The sequence below is a fragment of the Pseudophryne corroboree genome, chromosome 2 (genome assembly GCF_028390025.1).
Source record: "Pseudophryne corroboree isolate aPseCor3 chromosome 2, aPseCor3.hap2, whole genome shotgun sequence".
NCBI classification, from domain to species: Eukaryota; Metazoa; Chordata; class Amphibia; order Anura; family Myobatrachidae; genus Pseudophryne; species Pseudophryne corroboree.
In genome coordinates this window covers 215,200,109-215,220,612 of record NC_086445.1, presented here as the reverse complement: position 1 = coordinate 215,220,612, position 20,504 = coordinate 215,200,109, and the positions used below count along the sequence as shown (strand labels likewise).

General features: G+C 45.1%; 1 protein-coding gene across 4 annotated transcripts in view; it reads right to left on the bottom strand.

The window, feature by feature from the left end:
- The window catches only part of CDK4 (cyclin dependent kinase 4), a 127,059-nt gene that overhangs the window by 26,124 nt on the left and 80,431 nt on the right, over positions 1 to 20,504 (bottom strand). For all 4 annotated transcript variants that reach the window (XM_063952307.1, XM_063952308.1, XM_063952306.1 and 1 more), the window contains one exon: positions 6,111 to 6,278. In XM_063952307.1, coding sequence (XP_063808377.1) covers positions 6,111 to 6,278 — 168 coding nt within the window. The remainder of the gene's footprint in view (positions 1 to 6,110; positions 6,279 to 20,504) is intronic.

Here is a 20,504-nt window from a genome sequence, read left to right as displayed (position 1 = left end):
CCGGCATTGCTGCAATGCCTGGAACTACAATGGTTTCATTGGCTAAAATAACTAGGGCTTTATTTCAGAAGCAGCGGTGTGTGTTAGTCGCGATTCCCGGGGGACTGGAGGTGAAAAATTAAAACAGCACTCGCAGTCATTGTGAAGCGTCTAGGGCAGGCATTCCCAACCACGGTCCTCAAGGCACACCAACAGTGCAGGTTTTAGTGATATCCAGGCTACAGCACAGATGGTTAAATCAAAATAGCTCAGCTACTAATTAAGTCACCTGTGCTGAGGGCTGGATATCACTAAAACCTGCACTGTTAGTGTGCCTTGAGGACCGTGGTTGGGAATGCTGCCTGGTCTAGGGGGAGATGTATCAAACTGGAGAGAGATAAAGTACCAACCAATCAGTTCCTGTAATTTCCATACGCAGCCTGCAAAATGACAGCAGCTGGTACTTTCTCTCTCTCCAAGCTTGGATAATTCTCCTGCCAAGTCTCCCTTATTTAGTGCAGTGGTTCTGATCTTCCAATTTTCCCTGGGAAAACTCAATGGGGGAGATTCAAATGTTTGAAAAGTCGGTTGGGAGTCTGTTTTTTCCTATCTAATAGACAGGAAAAAACAGACACCCAACCGACTTTTCAAACATTTGAATTCCACCCAATGACTGTGCTTTCTTGGAAAGAGGCGTTAAGAGAGGTGGTAGGGAAGGATGAAGTTCACAAAAACAGGTTGTTCCCTGAACAGAATCAGGGAACAGAGAAGTAAACCTCTTTGTGGGGGCACTCTTATGATTGTAAATATAATAATTATTAAAACATAACTTTTATTTATTTTCAAATAAAATATGGTGTTTTATCTTTTCTTTGATGGGGTTTTTAATGTTAATTTTTAATATTTTTCTGTATTTTTTTAAAAAAGAATTTTTTAAAGCAAATAATGGAAAAAAATCATATACACATACATATACATATATTCAGGTAGATTCGAAGGGCACAAAGGTAAATATATTGATTGCCATATAGGCGAGGTTTTTTATTTAAATATTTCAAACCTCTAAATGTGGGTTCTGCCCATGGGTGAAAATATTGTAAACTGTGTAACACATAAATCATGCACAGCAAAAATAGTCAGTAAATAAATAAATAGAATTATTATTAAATTTGATGGATGGTCAAAGTAATCTTATGACCGCAATGGCACTGTAATAATTAAAACGGAGCTATTTGTCTACAGTATATTCCTCAATTAAGACGAAGCTATTTATCTACAGTATATTCCTCAAGGTATCAGCTGGAAAAGGTTGTAACATTTGAGATGGTAGAGGGGCCACGTATGCCCGTTATAATTAATAACAGATTGTCAGTCACATTATATTAATATATTTGTAATTCCTCGATGAGCTCAATTCCCCTAAGTAAGAAAGGGTATACTGTATCAATGTGTCATATGTAGCTTAGTGGTCTAATTCCTTAAAAAAGTAACATAATGATTACAGATTTGAGCATATGAATTGAGCTCAATCCTCCTGTAAGTAGATCAACCTGAAGCGCTGAAAGAATGGCTCAAATTTCTCAATGCTTAATCAATAGATATGATACCTTGACACAGTCAGTTATTGGGTTAATACGTGGATAGAAAGCACAGGGATTTGTGAATAGAAAAGTAGCCCGTCCCGTGTGTCTGGCTAACTTCTGCTGCCTTCCCATGTGCGTGCTAGCACGCAGTGAATGGGGGTGAGAGAGTTAATCAGACGGTAGCGGGCTGAAGGAAGAAAGAGTGATTCTGCTGTCGTCCGCTGTGGCACCCCTCAGCCCTGTTAACAAGATGTCATTGCAAGGTTTGATAGGTGATGCCGTGCAGGCGATGAGAGCACACTGAATACCTAATGGGGAGAAAGTGTCCCCGTGTGTATCAGCCTCGATTGGCGTCCCCGTCAGCGGTCCGGCCCCAGTGACGTATGGCGGGGTTTCCGGAAACTGCGTCACGTGACGCTCGGGAATAGATACTGTAAATTAGCCTGAAGTGCTGACTTGGTACAGAGTAACCTAAATTCGTCACATGCTCAACCAATGACACTCCAATGCAACATCAAAAAACTGGATAAACACATTAATATTAAACAAAAAATCTTGTAGATGGTAAAGTAGCCCGTCCCATGTGTCTGACTAACTTCTACTGCCTTCCCATGTGTATGCTAGCACACAGTGAATGGGAGGTGAGAGAGTTAATCAGGCGGCAACGGGCTGAAGGAAGAAAGAGTGATTCTGCTGTCGTCCGCTACGGCACCCCTCAGCCCTGTTAACAGATTGTCATTGCAGGGTTTAGCAGGTGATGCCGTGCAGTCGATGAGAGCACACTGAATACCTAACGGGGAAAGAATTTCCGGAAATCCCGCCATACGTCACTGGGACCGGACTATCGGCACTGACGGAGACGCCTGCTGAGGCTGCTACACACGGGGATATTCTTTCCCCGTTAGGTATTCAGTGTGCTCTCATCGACTGCACGGCATCACCTGCTAAACCCTGCAATGACAATCTGTTAACAGGGCTGAGGGGTGCCGTAGCGGACGACAGCAGAATCACTCTTTCTTCCTTCAGCCCGTTGCCGCCTGATTAACTCTCTCACCTCCCATTCACTGTGTGCTAGCATACACATGGGAAGGCAGTAGAAGTTAGTCAGACACATGGGACGGGCTACTTTACCATCTACAAGATTTTTTGTTTAATATTAATGTGTTTATCCAGTTTTTTGATGTTGCATTGGAGTGTCATTGGTTGAGCATGTGACGAATTTAGGTTACTCTGTACCAAGTCAGCACTTCAGGCTAATTTACAGTATCTATTCCCGAGCGTCACGTGACGCAGTTTCCGGAAACCCCGCCATACGTCACTGGGGCCGGACCGCTGACGGGGACGCCAATCGAGGCTGATACACACGGGGACACTTTCTCCCCATTAGGTATTCAGTGTGCTCTCATCGCCTGCACGGCATCACCTATCAAACCTTGCAATGACATCTTGTTAACAGGGCTGAGGGGTGCCACAGCGGACGACAGCAGAATCACTCTTTCTTCCTTCAGCCCGCTACCGTCTGATTAACTCTCTCACCCCCATTCACTGCGTGCTAGCACGCACATGGGAAGGCAGCAGAAGTTAGCCAGACACACGGGACGGGCTACTTTTCTATTCACAAATCCCTGTGCTTTCTATCCACGTATTAACCCAATAACTGACTGTGTCAAGGTATCATATCTATTGATTAAGCATTGAGAAATTTGAGCCATTCTTTCAGCGCTTCAGGTTGATCTACTTACAGGAGGATTGAGCTCAATTCATATGCTCAAATCTGTAATCATTATGTTACTTTTTTAAGGAATTAGACCACTAAGCTACATATGACACATTGATACAGTATACCCTTTCTTACTTAGGGGAATTGAGCTCATCGAGGAATTACAAATATATTAATATAATGTGACTGACAATCTGTTATTAATTATAACGGGCATACGTGGCCCCTCTACCATCTCAAATGTTACAACCTTTTCCAGCTGATACCTTGAGGAATATACTGTAGATAAATAGCTTCGTCTTAATTGAGGAATATACTGTAGACAAATAGCTCCGTTTTAATTATTACAGTGCCATTGCGGTCATAAGATTACTTTGACCATCCATCAAATTTAATAATAATTCTATTTATTTATTTACTGACTATTTTTGCTGTGCATGATTTATGTGTTACACAGTTTACAATATTTTCACCCATGGGCAGAACCCACATTTAGAGGTTTGAAATATTTAAATAAAAAACCTCGCCTATATGGCAATCAATATATTTACCTTTGTGCCCTTCGAATCTACCTGAATATATGTATATGTATGTGTATATGATTTTTTTCCATTATTTGCTTTAAAAAATTCTTTTTTAAAAAAATACAGAAAAATATTAAAAATTAACATTAAAAACCCCATCAAAGAAAAGATAAAACACCATATTTTATTTGAAAATAAATAAAAGTTATGTTTTAATAATTATTATATTTACAATCATAAGAGTGCCCCCACAAAGAGGTTTACTTCTCTGTTCCCTGATTCTGTTCAGGGAACAACCTGTTTTTGTGATTATTTGTCATTTACCTCGGGGAGCACCACCAGCAGATTGATTAAACCACGATTACCTATTAATGATTCCCTATATTGCTGGTTCTAAATACCTAGTGAGAAACCACTGAGCTAATTTCAAACAACAGGTTGTGCAGGAATATTCCCCCTTTTCCTTTCAAGGATGAAGTTCATACAGGAGTATAATGTACATAATGGATGTAGGGTACCTATGTAAGTAAATGCTAGAAAGATCTGGAATTTTGTGTTTTTAGATTACACGGAGAGATTGAAATTTTTCTAATGTATTACATATAATGGGGTCAATTCAATTTGCCAACAGTTGAATAGCGCCGGGAATTAGCTCCCGGCGCTATTCAGTACAGTGCCATTGGACACTTAATTGTCTGGATTTCTTCTCTCACCCCTGAAGGTTGCGAGCAGAAATCCAACAAAACTGCTGGCGCATGGCCGGCGCGAGGCTGATTCTGACAAATTAACCTGTTAAATCCAGTAGAACTGACATTCACCGACTTAACTTGAGCAGAATTGAATAGCAGCGGGAGCTAATTTCCGGTGCTATTCACCTGTCGGCAAATTGAATTGACTCCAATATGTTTAAATAAGTTAAATTGTTATAATCAATTCAGAGGTCGTTTTAGGACATGCGGTTTGGTAAAAAGTAAAATTAAATGGTTTGTGTGTGTTATCCCAAGTGTTGAAAAGATCAGACCCTAGTCATCAATATTAAACTATGCTTAAGTAAGTTTTTGAATGACAGTATATGGGGTGTGCTGCCTGATCCTTTCAATATACAGCTGGCTTAGGTTATGCCACCATACAATTACATCCATATGCCCAATGAACAGTGTTTTATTTTACACTGATGGGTAATAAATTTGTTGCTATTTAAAGGGGCTAAAAAGGACAACCTGTGCAAAACAATAGGCTTTCTTGTCACTGTGCTTAAAGGGAGCACAAAACAGGCCACTTTTGCGCATGCTTTCTATACTTCAATATTATACCTTTGATATGCAGGCCTCTGCCCTATAACACTTACAGAAATATGGACACAAAATAACCAACTCCATGTTTCTGTATGGTAAAGCAGTAGGGGGCACAAGCAATATTCGGCTGACAGACATACAAGGGACCATTCTAGCATACACTGAGCACCGTAAGACAGCATTCATGTGAACGGCACACTGGAACAAAGATGGATATGCACTGGAGGAAGCCTCATTACTTGTGGTCAGTTCAGGTACAAATAAGAGGATGATAATGATGGCCCTTGGCAATAGTGAACCACAGCTAACTGACTGCAATTCTCTCAGCGACACAGATTCCTCCTTCACTCGGGAAAACATTGCATTTGTGTACGTGCTTAGGCAAAACTACACTTTTCCGTAAAAGATGTAGAGAGCTGTTTCTGCATTATGGGTTGTGGGTTTATTGATGTCCAAAATGAAGTAAATCTGTTGCACATACTATAAAATAAATGGCATAAAACATGATCATAAGCGGAGAAATGTATGAGACGCATGTCTGGTGCGACTGACACGCATCTCGTGGTCTAGCTTCTTTGTTTAAGGTCACAATTGCGCCTTTTTAAAAAAGAAACCACCAATTGCGCCTGAAAATGTAAGGTGTAAATGAGGCCAACTCTACAGCAGCCTCATAGCCAGTAGATGTTTGTCTTTAGGGAAGTGCGATCCAAGAAATAGGCTGAGAATGTCATTATGGACCTGTTCTTCACAGCAAATAGAGAAAGCCGTTAAAACTAAATTAGTAGCTGGCTTTACAACATGAAACATTGAGCTCAGCAACAGCTGGAGTACTTAAGGTTGCAAATCCCATCCTACATGGTCATATTCCCTCGATATTCCATAAACTTTTTGTTGTTGTTGTTGTTAATAGTATACAGGTTACTCTAAAATAAACCCCCCAAATTCCTTGCAGATGTGTCTCCTTTGTCTATCACCTGTATGCTACATTATGTTTAGAATCGCTACTTACCACAGGGGTGAGAGCCATCTGGCAGCTGTAAATTCGTGCTAGGCCAAAATCTGCTAGTTTGACCTGTCCACAGCTTGTCACCAGGATATTTTCTGGCTTTAGGTCACGATGCACAATGCAGTTCAGATGAAGAAATTCAAGTCCAGAGAGGAACTGCCTCATTAGGTCCTGGCATTGAATAAAATGAAGTTAGCAATTATACACTGAACCCAGTCAACAGTAAATGTGAGAACTTGTTCAGTAGAAATATTTAGTGATCAATGCTCTGGATAAAGAGACAGAAAATATTAAAGGCTAGATGCTGCATTCACTTGCTAGTACACACAAAACCAGAGAACTTAATTATTATTTTTTATGCCACTGATATCATAAAAAATACATTTACAGTATAAAATCTTTAAAAATACTAAAAATGATCCCGATTCCCAGACTTGGTAACCGTGCAAGTAATAAAAATAGTAGTTTTGGATTTGTCTTAATTAATAATTTGTCTAATAATTTAATATTATGATTTATTTTTATTGCCCTCCCAGGCTAGACAGACAATTTGCTTATTATTAAGAGGTTAGACATCACAGAAGTCCCTGTTAACCCTTATGCTTCTATAAATGCTTGCCAGAATGAACATGGATCTGGCAGATCTTTTAGATCCACTCCCCTCCCCCAAAGTCAACTGCATTGAATCATTTATTCTTTTTACGTTCTGTAAAAAAGTTTTTTTTTGTACTGTACTACACTGAACTAGACTACTGTTATGAATGTGGTGAACGAGAAGCAGCCTTGATCTATTCCACCAAATGCATTTATATTGCTCTCTTTGGTCTTCCACTATACCAACCATTGGCAGTCTGCATTATCATGGTTTTATCAGTATTGTCTATGATCAACTAAATAATTATTGAAATTTATTTCAATTAATTAAGAGTGCGCCCACACAAGAGCCTTCTCTTTCTCTCTTTGACATATGTTTTTTCTGGCTCTGGGCGCACCACCAAACCGGACACAGATTTGATGATTTAATGCAAAATTGTCCAAGTTTTGGTTTTACTATATTAGATTCTGATTTTTGTATGACCAGTGCCGGGTCGCTCCCTTTTTCTCTAGTGTCAAGTTTATACCTCTTTTCTACCAAACTTTTAACAAGGGTGACTGCCCGGGCAACCTGGAGAAGGGATAAAGGGGTCTATTCAGGAAGAAGTGAAAACTGTGGAGATGTGAGCCTGTAGAGAAGAACCAATCAGCATTGAAGTAACATTTATAATCTGCATACTATAAAATCATACAGTGCAGCTGATTCGTTGCCAATGGCAACTTCTCCGCTGGCTCACGTCTCCACTTTTTTCACTGCATCATGAATAGGGTGGTCTTCTGTTTGCCGGCGGTCGGGCTCCCGGCGCTCAGTATACCGGCGCCGGGAGCCCGACAGCCGGAATACCGACAATTATTTTCCCTCGTGGGGGTCCACGACCCCCATAGAGGGAGAATAAAATAGTGTGGCGCGCGTAGCGCGCCACCGTGCCCGTAGCGTGGCGAGCGCAGCGAGCCCGCAAGGGGCTCATTTGCGCTCGCCAAGCTGTCGGTAAGCCGGCGGTCGGGCTCCCGACGCCGGGATGCTGGTCGCCGGGAGACCGACCGCCGGCCAGCCGTAGTGAACCCCATGAATAGACCCCAAAGAAGTGATAAAGCAGTGATAAACGCAAGGTGATAACGCACCAGTCAATCATTATGGCTAGTGTGTTATCGCCTTGCACTTTTCACTGCTTTATCACTTCTTTATCCCTTCTCCAGGCTCAATACATCTGCCCCTGTGTTGAAAAACCTGGGTCAGACCCATAATTTTGGTGGAAAAGGGGTATAAGTGTATAGGTATTCATTGTGATAAGCACTTGTGTTGGAGGAGTTTATACATGCAGGATTTTGTTCATCATTACAAACCCCCCCCCAAAAAAAACTGAAACAGCCATCACTGGTATGATGCACGCTGTTCAGCAGAAAAACATAGCATACCTAACAAAATATTTAGCTGCTAACACAGCCAAGCATGTGGCCTGTTCACAAGGCATACAGTGGGGGCAGAAAAAGGAAGTAAGCACAGAAAAAAGCAAGCCTTCTGAAAATGTAGTTTGTGCGGCCTGTGCTTCATTTCTGCTACTGCTGCACATATAGGACATAAAGGTTACAGTCACATCTAGTAAGAGGGTGCATGCACATTGTGAACCAATTGTGTGAGATGTAAAAACACACTTTTAAAACGTGAGCCCTGAAGTACACGGTAGTGCAACGAGCACTGAAACCTGTGAACTTGTGAAAAAATGTCCTGTATTTTTCAGCTAGAATTTACATATGTAATAAATATTACAGTGAATCAACTCAGCTGTGAAAGAAACACTGTTCCGTTGCAGCTGCTCCCTTCATCTGCGGATGAGTCACTCATTGTCCTAATTCATACTCAATGAAGGGGAAAGGGACAGTTTTCTGTTTAATAAACATACTCCAGAACTTCCAGGTCACCAAATCCCAGGAATTTTTATGGTTACTTAAAAATCAGAGCAGATCACCCAAAGCATGTATTTATATACACGAAAAGCAGCATTATAAACACAGGGCATACATACAGCCACAGCAGCATTAGGAACACACACACACACACACACACACACACACACACACACACAAGCAGGTACACGTATATACACCCAAAGCATTATCAATACACACACACACACACACACAGTACACACACCAAACAGAATAGAAATACACACAAAGCAACATTACAAACAAGGCATCATTAAAAAATAGACATAAGGCATATATACAGATACACAAAAGTATCAGAGAAAATCCTGTAATGCTCATTATTTCAATTTTTTTTGTCTTTCATAAAAAGAAGCGGATTGTGCCACTCACAGAATATCTAGCAGACGACATAGCTGATATACACAGTGCAACATACCAGTAGCCCATTGTACCCGCTAGTTTTGTCGGATTTCTGCATGCACCCCAGGAGGGGTGTAAGAAGAAATCCTTAACTTCAGCAAAACATCGATCTGAACTGAATAGCTTCCTCCCAGTTCTATTCAATTCGCTGTGAACGGAATAAATCCCTAAATTTTAATTGGCACTACTTCAATAAGAAATACATTGATGAAGAAACGGTAGTTTGTTGCCATTTCACTAATGACATACAAACAGAAATATAGCGCTGCTGTGCCAAGGTGAGTAATATATACTACCAACACTATTTAAGAAAGAAAAAAATAAGATTTTAAACCTACCGGTAAATCTTTTTCTCCTAGTCCGTAGAGGATGCTGGGGACTCTGTAAGGACCATGGGATATAGACGGGCTCCGCAGGAGACATGGGCACTATAAAGAACTTTAGAATGGGTGTGCACTGGCTCCTCCCTCTATGCCCCTCCTCCAGACCTCAGTTAGAGAAACTGTGCCCAGAGGAGACGGACAGTACGAGGAAAGGATTTTGTTAATACAAGGGCAAGATTCATACCAGCCCACACCATCCACACCGTATAACCTGGAATATACAAACCAGTCAACAGTATGAAACAAACAGCATCAGTCAGAGACTGATCAAAACTGTAACATAACCCTTATGTAAGCAATAACTATATACAAGTCTTGCAGAATTTAGTCCGCACTGGGACGGGCGCCCAGCATCCTCTACGGACTAGGAGAAAAATATTTACCGGTAGGTTTAAAATCTTATTTTCTCTTAGGATGCTGGGGACTCCGTAAGGACCATGGGGATTATACCAAAGCTCCAGACCGGGCGGGAGAGTGCGCATGACTCTGCAGCACCAATTGAGCAAACAGTAGGTCCTCATCAGCCAGGGTATCAAACTTGTAGAATTTCGCAAAAGTGTTTGAACCCGACCAAGTCGCCGCTCGGCAAAGCTGTAATGCCGAGACGCCTCGGGCAGCTGCCCAAGAAGAGCCCACCTTCCTAGTGGAATGGGCCTTTACTGAATTTGGTAACGGCAATCCAGCCGTAGAATGAGCCTGCTGAATCGTGTTACAGATCCAGCGAGCAATAGTCTGCTTATAAGCAGGAGCGCCAACCTTGTTGGCTGCATACAGGACAAACAGTGCCTCTGTTTTCCTAACCCGAGCCGTCCTGGCTACATAAATTTTCAAGGCCCTGACTACATCAAGGGACTTGGGCACCACAATAGGTTGGTTCATATGAAACGATGAAACCACCTTAGGCAAAAATTGAGGACGAGTCCGCAATTCTGCTCTATCCACATGAAAAATCAGATAGGGGCTATTGTGAGACAAAGCCGCCAACTCAGACACCCGCCTTGCAGATGCCAAGGCCAACAACATGACCACCTTCCAAGTGAGAAATTTTAAATCCACCGTTTGAAGTGGCTCAAACCAGTGAGATTTCAGGAACTGTAACACCACGTTAAGGTCCCATGGTGCCACTGGAGGCACAAAAGGAGGCTGTATGTGCAGCACTCCCTTTACAAAAGTCTGGACTTCTGGGAGAGAAGCCAATTGCTTCTGAAAGAAAATTGATAGGGCCGAAATCTGTACTTTAATGGAGCCTAATTTTAGGCCCATATCCACTCCTGTCTGCAGAAAGTGGAGAAAACGGCCCAGATGGAAAACTTCCGCAGGAGCATTCTTGGTTTCACACCAAGATACGTACTTCCTCCAGATACGGTGATAATGCTTCGCCGTCACCTCCTTCCTAGCCCTTATCAGAGTAGGGATGACTTCTTCCGGAATGCCCTTCCCAGCTAGGATTCGGCGTTCAACCGCCATGCCGTCAAACGCAGCAAGTCTTGGAACAGACAGGGCCCCTGTTGCAACAGGTCCTCTCTGAGAGGAAGAGGCCACGGATCTTCTGTGGGCATTTCCTGAAGATCCGAATACCAGGCCCTTCGAGGCCAATCTGGAACAATGAGTATTGTCTGCACTCTTTTTCTTCTTACGATTCTCAATATCTTTGAAATGAGTGGAAGAGGAGGGAACACATAGACCGACTGAAACACCCACGGTGTCACCAGGGCGTCCACTGCTACTGCCTGAGGGCCCCTTGACCTAGCACAATACCTCCGCAGCTTCTTGTTGAGATGTGACGCCATCATGTCTATTTGCGGGAGCCCCCACAGACTTGTTATCACTGCAAAGACTTCTTGATGAAGTCCCCACTCCCCTGGATGGAGATCGTGTCTGCTGAGGAAATCTGTTTCCCAGTTGTCCACTCCCGGAATGAAGACCGCTGTCAAAGCGCTGTCAAAGTGCTTACATGATTTTCCACCCAGCGAAGAATCCTGGTGGCTTCCGCCATTGCCACTCTGCTTCTTGTTTCGCCTTGGCGGTTTACATGAGCCACGGCTGTGGCGTTGTCTGACTGAATCAGAACCGGTAGGTCGCGAAGAAGATTCTCCGCCTGACGCAGGCCGTTGTATATGGCCCTCAATTCCAGTACGTTGATGTGTAGACAAGCCTCCTGGCTTGACCATAGTCCCTGGAAGTTTCTTCCTTGTGTGACTGCTCCCCATCCTCGGAGGCTCGCGTCCGTGGTCACCAGAACCCAGTCCTGAATGCCGAACCTGCGACCCTCTAGAAAGTGAGCACTCTGCAGCCACCACAGGAGAGACACCCTGGCCCTGGGGGACAGGCTGATCTTTTGATGAATGTGTAGATGGGACCCGGACCACTTGTCCAGAAGGTCCCACTGAAAAGTCCTCGCATGGAACCTGCTGAAGGGAATGGCCTCGTAAAACGCCACCATTTTTCCCAGAACTCGCGTGCAGTGATGGACCGACACATTTTTCAGTTTCAACAGGTCCCTGACCAAGTTCTGGAGTACCTGGGCTTTTTCCACCGGGAGAAAAACCCTCTTTTTTTCAGTGTCTAGAATCATGCCCAAGAAAGTCAACCGGGTCGTTGGAACCAACTGTGACTTTGGTAGATTGAGAATCCAGCCGTGTTGCTGCAGCACGCTTAGGGGTATATGCAATTAGCGGCGAATCGCAGCAATTTTTCGGCCGTTTTTTAATTCGACACAATTCGACCGTCGAATTCCGGCAAGTGGGTGCCGAAATTCAACATATTAAATAAAAAACGGATTCGACAGTCCCGCTGTCGAAAAACGGCCGATTTGACGGATTTTGATCAGATTTTTAAAAAACGGGAAAAAACCCGAAAAAAAATTGCGTGGGGTCCCCCCTCCAAAGCATAACCAGCCGCGGGCTCTTCGAGCCGGTCCTGGTTCTAAAAATCTGGGGGAAAAACTGACAGGGGATCCCCCGTATTTTTAAAACCAGCACCGGGCTCTGCGCCTGGTGCTGGTGCAAAAAATACGGGGGACAAAAAGAGTAGGGGTCCCCCGTATTTTTTACACCAGCATCGGGCTCCACTAGCTGGACAGATAATGCCACAGCCGGGGGTCACTTTTATACAGCGCCCTGCGGCCGTGGCATTAAATATCCAACTAGTCACCCCTGGCCGGGGTACCCTGGGGGAGTGGGGACCCCTTCAATCAAGGGGTCCCCCCCCCAGCCACCCAAGGGCCAGGGGTGAAGCCCGAGGCTGTCCCCCCCATCCAAGGGCTGCGGATGGGGGGCTGATAGCCTTGAGAAAAGTGTAAGAATATTGTTTTTTCCAGTAGTACTACAAGTCCCAGCAAGCCTCCCCCGCAAGCTGGTACTTGGAGAACCACAAGTACCAGCATGCGGTAGAAAAACGGGCCCGCTGGTACCTGTAGTTCTACTGGGAAAAAATACCCAAATAAAAACAGGACACGCACACCGTGATAGTAAAACTTTATTACACACGTCGACACACACATACTTACCTATGTTCACACGCCGACCTCTGTCCACTTGTCCAAGTAGAATCCACGTGTACCTGTGAATAAAATTATACTCACCTCAATCCAGTGTCCAGATTATAATCCACGTACTTGGCAAAATAAAAAAACGAACACCAGGACCAAACGGACTGAAAGGGGTCCCATGTTTACACATGGGACCCCTTTCCACGAATGCCGGGACCCCACGTGACTGTGGTCACAGAAGGTCCCTTCAGCCAATCAGGAAGCGCTACTTCGTGGCACTCACCTGATTGGCTGTATGCGCGTCTGCTGTCAGACAGCGCATCGCACAGCTCCCTCCATTAGTTTCAATGGTGGGAACTTTGCCGTCAGCGGTGGGGTTACCCGCTGACCGCGGGTGACCTCACCGCTGACGCAAAGTTCCCACCATTGAGTATAATGGAGAGGCTTTGCGATGCGCTGTCTGACAGCTCAGACGCGCATAGCCAATCAGCAGAGTGCCAGGACGTTGCGCTCGCTGATTGGCCGAAGAGACCTTTCTGTGACAGCAGTCACGGGGGGGGGGGGGGGGGGGGGTCTCTGCATTCGGGGAAATGGGTCCCATGTGTAAACATGGGACCCCTTTCAGTCCGTGTGGTTCGGATGTTCGTTTTTTTTTTTTTGCCAAGTACGTGGATTATGATCTGGACACTGGATCAGGTGAGTATAATTTTATTCACAGGTACACGTGGATTCTACTTGGACAAGTGGACAGAGGTCGGCGTGTGAACATAGGTAAGTATGTATGTGTCGACATGTGTGTAATAAAGTTTTACTATCACGGTGTGAGTGTCCTGTTTTTATTTGGGTATTTTTTTCCCAGTAGAACTACAGGTACCAGCGGGCCCGTTTTTCTCCCGCATGCTGGTACTTGTGGTTCTCCAAGTACCAGCTTGCGGGGGAGGCTTGCTGGGACTTGTAGTACTACTGGAAAAAACAATATTCTAACACTTTTCTCAAGGCTATCAGCCCCCCATCCGCAGCCCTTGGATGGGGGGGGGGACAGCCTCGGGCTTCACCCCTGGCCCTTGGGCAGCTGGGGGGGGGGCTTGATTGAAGGGGTCCCCACTCCCCCAGGGTACCCCGGCCAGGGGTGACTAGTTGGATATTTAATGTGGCCGCAGGGCGCTGTATAAAAGTGACCCCCGGCTGTGGCATTATCTGTCCAGCTAGTGGAGCCTGATGCTGGTGTAAAAAATACGGGGGACCCCTTCTCTTTTTGTCCCCCGTATTTTTTGCACCAGGCGCAGAGCCCGGTGCTGGTTTTAAAAATACGGGGGATCCCCTGTCAGTTTTTCCCCCGGATTTTTAGAACCAGGACCGGCTCGAAGAGCCCGAGGCTGGTTATGCTTAGGAGGGGGGACCCCACGCCATTTTTTTTCGGGTTTTTACCATTCCATTTAAAAAAAATATATATATTTTTAAAAATATATAAATAATACTTGTGCCTCCAAAATAGACAAACCAAGTACCTAATCCCTTCTAATATAAATAGATATGCTATTACCAATAAAAAAAACACGCAAAAAAACATGTTTTAAATTTTTTTTATTAGATTCCGCCACCAAAGTGTGGCGGATTGAAAATGACGAATTTACTGTCTAAAAGCACTGTTGTCGAATTTCCAAACTTCAATTGAATATACTTTTGGCGAATTGCCGCATTTGTACCATTGCAGAAATGTCGAATTTGACAAATGTCGAATTTCAAAAAGTCGAATTTTGAAAGTCCGTTTTTTTGACGGAAAGTACTGAATTGCATTGTCGAATTTTTTTTTTGGGCGAAAAAGTCCCGTTTTTCTTCAATTTCGGGAATTCGACCGCAATTGCATATACCCCTTAGGGAGAGCGACACGCTTTTCAGCAATTGTTCTCTCGATCTCGCTCTTATCAGGAGATAGTCCAAGTATGGGATAATTGTGACTCCCTGCTTGCGCAGGAGCACCATCATTTCCGCCATTACCTTGGTGAAAATCCTCGGGGCCGTGGAAAGCCCAAACGGCAATGTCTGAAACTGGTAATGACAGTCCTGTACAGCGAATCCCAGGTACGCCTGGTGAGGCGGATATATGGGGACATGAAGGTATGCATCCTATATGTCTAGTGAAACCATAAAATCCCCCCCTTCCAGGCTGGCGATAACCGCCCTGAGCGATTCCATCTTGAATTTGAACCTTTTCAAGTACAGGTTTAGGGATTTTAAATTCAGAATGGGTCTGACCGAGCCATCCGGTTTCGGGACCACAAACAGGGTTGAATAGTACCCCTTCCCCTGTTGAAGTAGGGGAACCTTGACAACCACTTGTTGATGACACAGTTTTTGTATTGCAGCTAAAACTACCTCCCTTTCTGGGGAAGAAGCTGGTAAGGCCGATTTGAAAAACCGGCGAGGAGGCACGTCTTCGAATTCCAGCTTGTAACCCTGGGATACAATTTCCATTGCCCAGGGATCCACCTCTGATTGAACCCAGACGTGGCTGAAGAGTCAAAGACGTGCCCCCACTGGGGAGGACTCCCTCAGTGGAGCCCCAGCGTCATGCGGCGGATTTAGTAGAAGTCGGGGAGGACTTCTGCTCCTGGGAACTAGCCGTAGCCGGCAGTTTTTTCCCTCTACCTTTACCTCTGGCGAGAAAGGAAGATCCCCGACCTCTTCTGGACTTATGCGACCGAAAGGACTGCATCTGATATTGTGGCGTTTTCTTTTGCTGTGAGGAAACATAAGGTAAAAAAGTAGATTTACCTGCAGTAGCCGTGGAAACCAGGTCCGTGAGACCTTCCCCAAATAAGTCCTCACCCTTGTAAGGCAAAACCTCCATATGCCTCTGAGTCGGCATCACCCGTCCATTGGCGGGTCCACAGGGCTCGCCTGGCAGAAATCGCCATGGCGTTGGCTCTCGAACCCAGCAGGTCAACGTCTCTCTGAGCAGCTCTCATATATAGGACTGTGTCTTTAATGTGACCCAAGGTCAATAAAATGGTATCCCTATCCAGGGTATCAATGTCAGCTGACAAGGTATCTGTCCAAGCTGCTACAGCGCTACAAACCCAAGCCGACGCTATTGCCGGTCTGAGCAAGGCACTCGTATGTGTATAAATTGACTTCAAGGTAGTTTCCTGCTTGCGATCAGCAGGATCCCTGAGGGCTGCTGTATCTGGAGACAGCAGCGTCACCTTTTTGGACAAGCGCGTTAACGCCTTGTCTACTCTGGGCGAGGATTCCCACCGTACCCTGTCCTTAGCTGGGAAAGGATACGCCATAAGAATTCTCTTGGGAATCTGCAGTTTCTTGTCTGGAGTTTCCCAAGCTTTTTCAAATAACTCATTCAGCTCATGAGATGGGGGAAAAGTTACCTCAGGTTTCTTTTCTTTAAACATGTGTACCCTCGTGTCAGGGACAGAGGGGTCATCTGTGACATGCAAAACATCTTTAATTGCAATAATCATATAATGAATACTTTTGGCCACCCTTGGGTGTAACCTCGCATCATCGTAGTCGACACTGAAGTCAGACTCCGTGTCGGTATCAGTGTCTGCTACTTGGGACAGTGGCCGTTTCTGAGACCCAGAAGGGCCATGTGACACAGTTAAAGCCATGGATTGACTCCCTGCTTTATCTCTGGACTCTGCTTTGTCCAACCTCTTATGTAATAAAGCCACATTTGCATTTAAAACATTCCACATATCCAACCAGTCAGGTGTTGGCGTTGCTGACGGAGACACCACAATCATCTGCTCCACCTCCTCCCTAGAAGAGCCTTCCGCTTCAGACATACCGACACACACGTACCGACACCCCCACACACTCAGGGAAATTTCTATCTGGAGACAGTTCCCCAATAAGGTCCTTTGGAGAGACAGAGAAAGAGTATGCCAGCTGACACTGGAAACAATTCCCAGATAAACAGCGCTTTATATATATGTATATATATTATATATATATATATATATATATATATATATATATATATAATAAGAATTTACTTACCGATAATTCTATTTCTCATAGTCCGTAGTGGATGCTGGGGACTCCGTCAGGACCATGGGGAATAGCGGGCTCCGCAGGAGACAGGGCACATCTAAAAAAGCTTTTAGGTCACATGGTGCGTACTGGCTCCTCCCCCTATGACCCTCCTCCAAGCCTCAGTTAGGTACTGTGCCCGGACGAGCGTACACAATAAGGAAGGATCTTGAATCCCGGGTAAGACTCATACCAGCCACACCAATCACACCATACAACTTGTGATCTGAACCCAGTTAACAGTATGATAACAAAACGAAGTAGCCTCTAAAAAGATGGCTCACAACAATAATAACCCGATTTTTGTAACAATAACTATGTACAAATATTGCAGACAATCCGCACTTGGGATGGGCGCCCAGCATCCACTACGGACTATGAGAAATAGAATTATCGGTAAGTAAATTCTTATTTTCTCTAACGTCCTAGTGGATGCTGGGGACTCCGTCAGGACCATGGGGATTATACCAAAGCTCCCAAACGGGCGGGAGAGTGCGGATGACTCTGCAGCACCGAATGAGAGAACTCCAGGTCCTCCTTAGCCAGAGTATCAAATTTGTAAAATTTTACAAACGTGTTCTCCCCTGACCACGTAGCTGCTCGGCAAAGTTGCAATGCCGAGACCCCTCGGGCAGCCGCCCAAGATGCGCCCACTTTCCTAGTGGAGTGGGCCTTTACAGATTTAGGCTGTGGCACGCCTGCCACAGAATGTGCAAGTTGGATTGTGCTACAGATCCAACGTGCAATCGTCTGTTTAGACGCAGGAGCACCCATCTTGTTGGGTGCATACAAAATAAACAACGAGTCAGATTTTCTGACTCCAGCTGTCCTTGAAATATTTTCAATGCTCTGACAACGTCCAGTAACTTGGAGTCCTCCAAGTCGCTAGTAGCCGCAGGCACCACAATAGGCTGGTTCAAGTGAAAAGCCGAAACCACCTTAGGGAGAAATTGAGGACGTGTCCGCAATTCTGCCCTGTCCGAATGGAAAATCAGATATGGGCTTTTGTACGATAAAGCCGCCAATTCTGAAACTCTCCTGGCTGAAGCCAGGGCCAATAGCATGGTTACCTTCCATGTAAGGTATTTTAAATCTACCGATTTTAAAGGCTCAAACCAATGAGATTTGAGAAAATTTAAAACCACATTCAAATCCCACGGTGCCACTGGAGGCACTATTGGGGGTTGTATATGTAGTACACCTTTTACAAAAGTTTGTACTTCAGGCACTGACGCCAATTCTTTCTGGAAGAAAATTGATAAGGCCGAAATTTGAACTTTAATGGACCCCAATTTGAGGCCCATAGACAATCCTGCTTGCAGGAAATGTAAGAATCGACCTAATTGAAATTCTTCCGTTGGGGCCTTCTTGGCCTCACACCACGCAACATATTTTCTCCAAATGCGGTGATAATGTTGTACGGTCACATCTTTCCTGGCTTTAATTAAAGTAGGAATAACTTCCTCAGGAATGCGCTTTTCTTTTAGAATCCGGCGTTCAACCGCCATGCCGTCAAACGCAGTCGCGGTAAGTCTTGGAACATACAAGGTCCCTGCTGAAGCAGATCCCTTCTTAGAGGTAGAGGCCACGGATCCTCCGTGAGCATCTCTTGAAGTTCCGGATACCAAGTTATTCTTGGCCAGTCTGGAGCTACCAGTATTGTTCTTACTCCTCTTTTCCGTATGATTCTCAGTACCTTTGGTATGAGAGGCAGAGGAGGGAACACATACACTGACTGGTACACCCACGGTGTTACCAGAGCGTCCACAGCTATTGCCTGTGGGTCTCTTGACCTGGCGCAATACCTGTCCAGTTTTTTGTTGAGGCGAGACGCCATCATGTCCACCTTTGGTTTTTCCCAACGGTTCACAATCATGTGGAAGACTTCTGGATGAAGTCCCCACTCTCCCGGGTGCAGATCGTGTCTGCTGAGGAAGTCTGCTTCCCAGTTGTCCACTCCCGGGATGAACACTGCTGACAGTGCTACGACATGATTCTCCGCCCAGCGTAGAATCCTTGCAGTTTCTGTCATTGCACTCCTGCTTCTCGTGCCGCCTTGTCTGTTTACGTGGGCGACTGCCGTGATGTTGTCGGACTGGATCAGCACTGGCTGACCCTGAAGCAGAAGTCTTGCTTGGCTTAGAGCATTGTATATCGCTCTTAGCTCCAGTATATTTATGTGAAGAGACTTTTCCAGGATTGACCACACGCCCTGGAAGTGTCTTCCCTTTGTGACTGCTCCCCAACCTCGTAGGCTGGCATCCGTAGTCACCAGGACCCAGTCCTGTATGCCGAATCTGCGGCCCACTAACAGATGGGCCGTCTGCAACCACCACAGGAGAGACAATCTTGTTCTCGGTGACAATGTTATCCTCTGATGCATGTGCAGATGCGATCCGGACCATTTGTCCAGCAGATCCCACTGAAATGTCCGTGCATGGAATCTGCCGAAAGGAATCGCTTCGTACGAAGCCACCATCTTTCCCAGGACTCTTGTGCATTGATGTACTGACACAGTTCCTGGTTTTAGGAGGTTCCTGACAAGTTCGGATAACTCCCTTGCTTTCTCCTCCGGGAGAAATACCTTTTTCTGAACCGTGTCCAGAATCATGCCCAAGAACAGCAGATGTGTTGTCGGGGTCAATTGAGATTTTGGAAGATTTAGAATCCACCCGTGTTGCCGAAGCACTACTTGTGTTAGTGCCACACTGGCTTCCAGCTGTTCTCTGGACTTTGCCCTTATCAGGAGATCGTCCAAGTACGGGATAATTAATACGCCTTTTCTTCGTAGAAGAACCATCATTTCGGTCATTACCTTGGTAAAGACCCGAGGAGCCGTGGACAAACCAAACGGCAGCGTTTGAAACTGATAATGACAGTCTTGTATCACGAACCTGAGATACCCTTGGTGTGAGGGGTAAATTGGGACATGTAGATAAGCATCTTTTATGTCCAAGGACACCATAAAGTCTCCTTCTTCCAGATTCGCTATCACTGCTCTGAGTGACTCCATCTTGAACTTGAATTTCTGTATGTACAGATTCAAAGATTTCAGATTTAGAATAGGCCTTACCGAACCGTCCGGTTTCGGTACCACAAATAGTGTGGAATAATACCCTTTTCCTTGTTGTAGGAGGGGTACCTTGACTATCACCTGCTGTGAAAACAGCTTGTGAATGGCTTCCAAAACCAACGTCCTTTCTGAAGGAGACGTTGGTAAAGCAGACTTTAGGAACCGGCGAGGAGGAGACCTTTCGAACTCCAGCATGTAACCCTGAGATATTATCTGCAGGACCCACGGGTCCACTTGTGAGTGAGCCCATTGATTGCTGAAAATCTTGAGCCGACCCCCCACCGTTCCTAAGTCCGCTTGTAAAGCCCCAGCGTCATGCTGATGGTTTTGTAGAAACCGGGGCGGGCTTCTGTTCCTGGGCAGGGGCTGCTTGCTGCCCTTTCTTACCCTTTCCTCTGCCTCGCGGCAGATAAGACTGTCCTTTTGGTCGCTTTTTATAGGAGCGAAAGGACTGC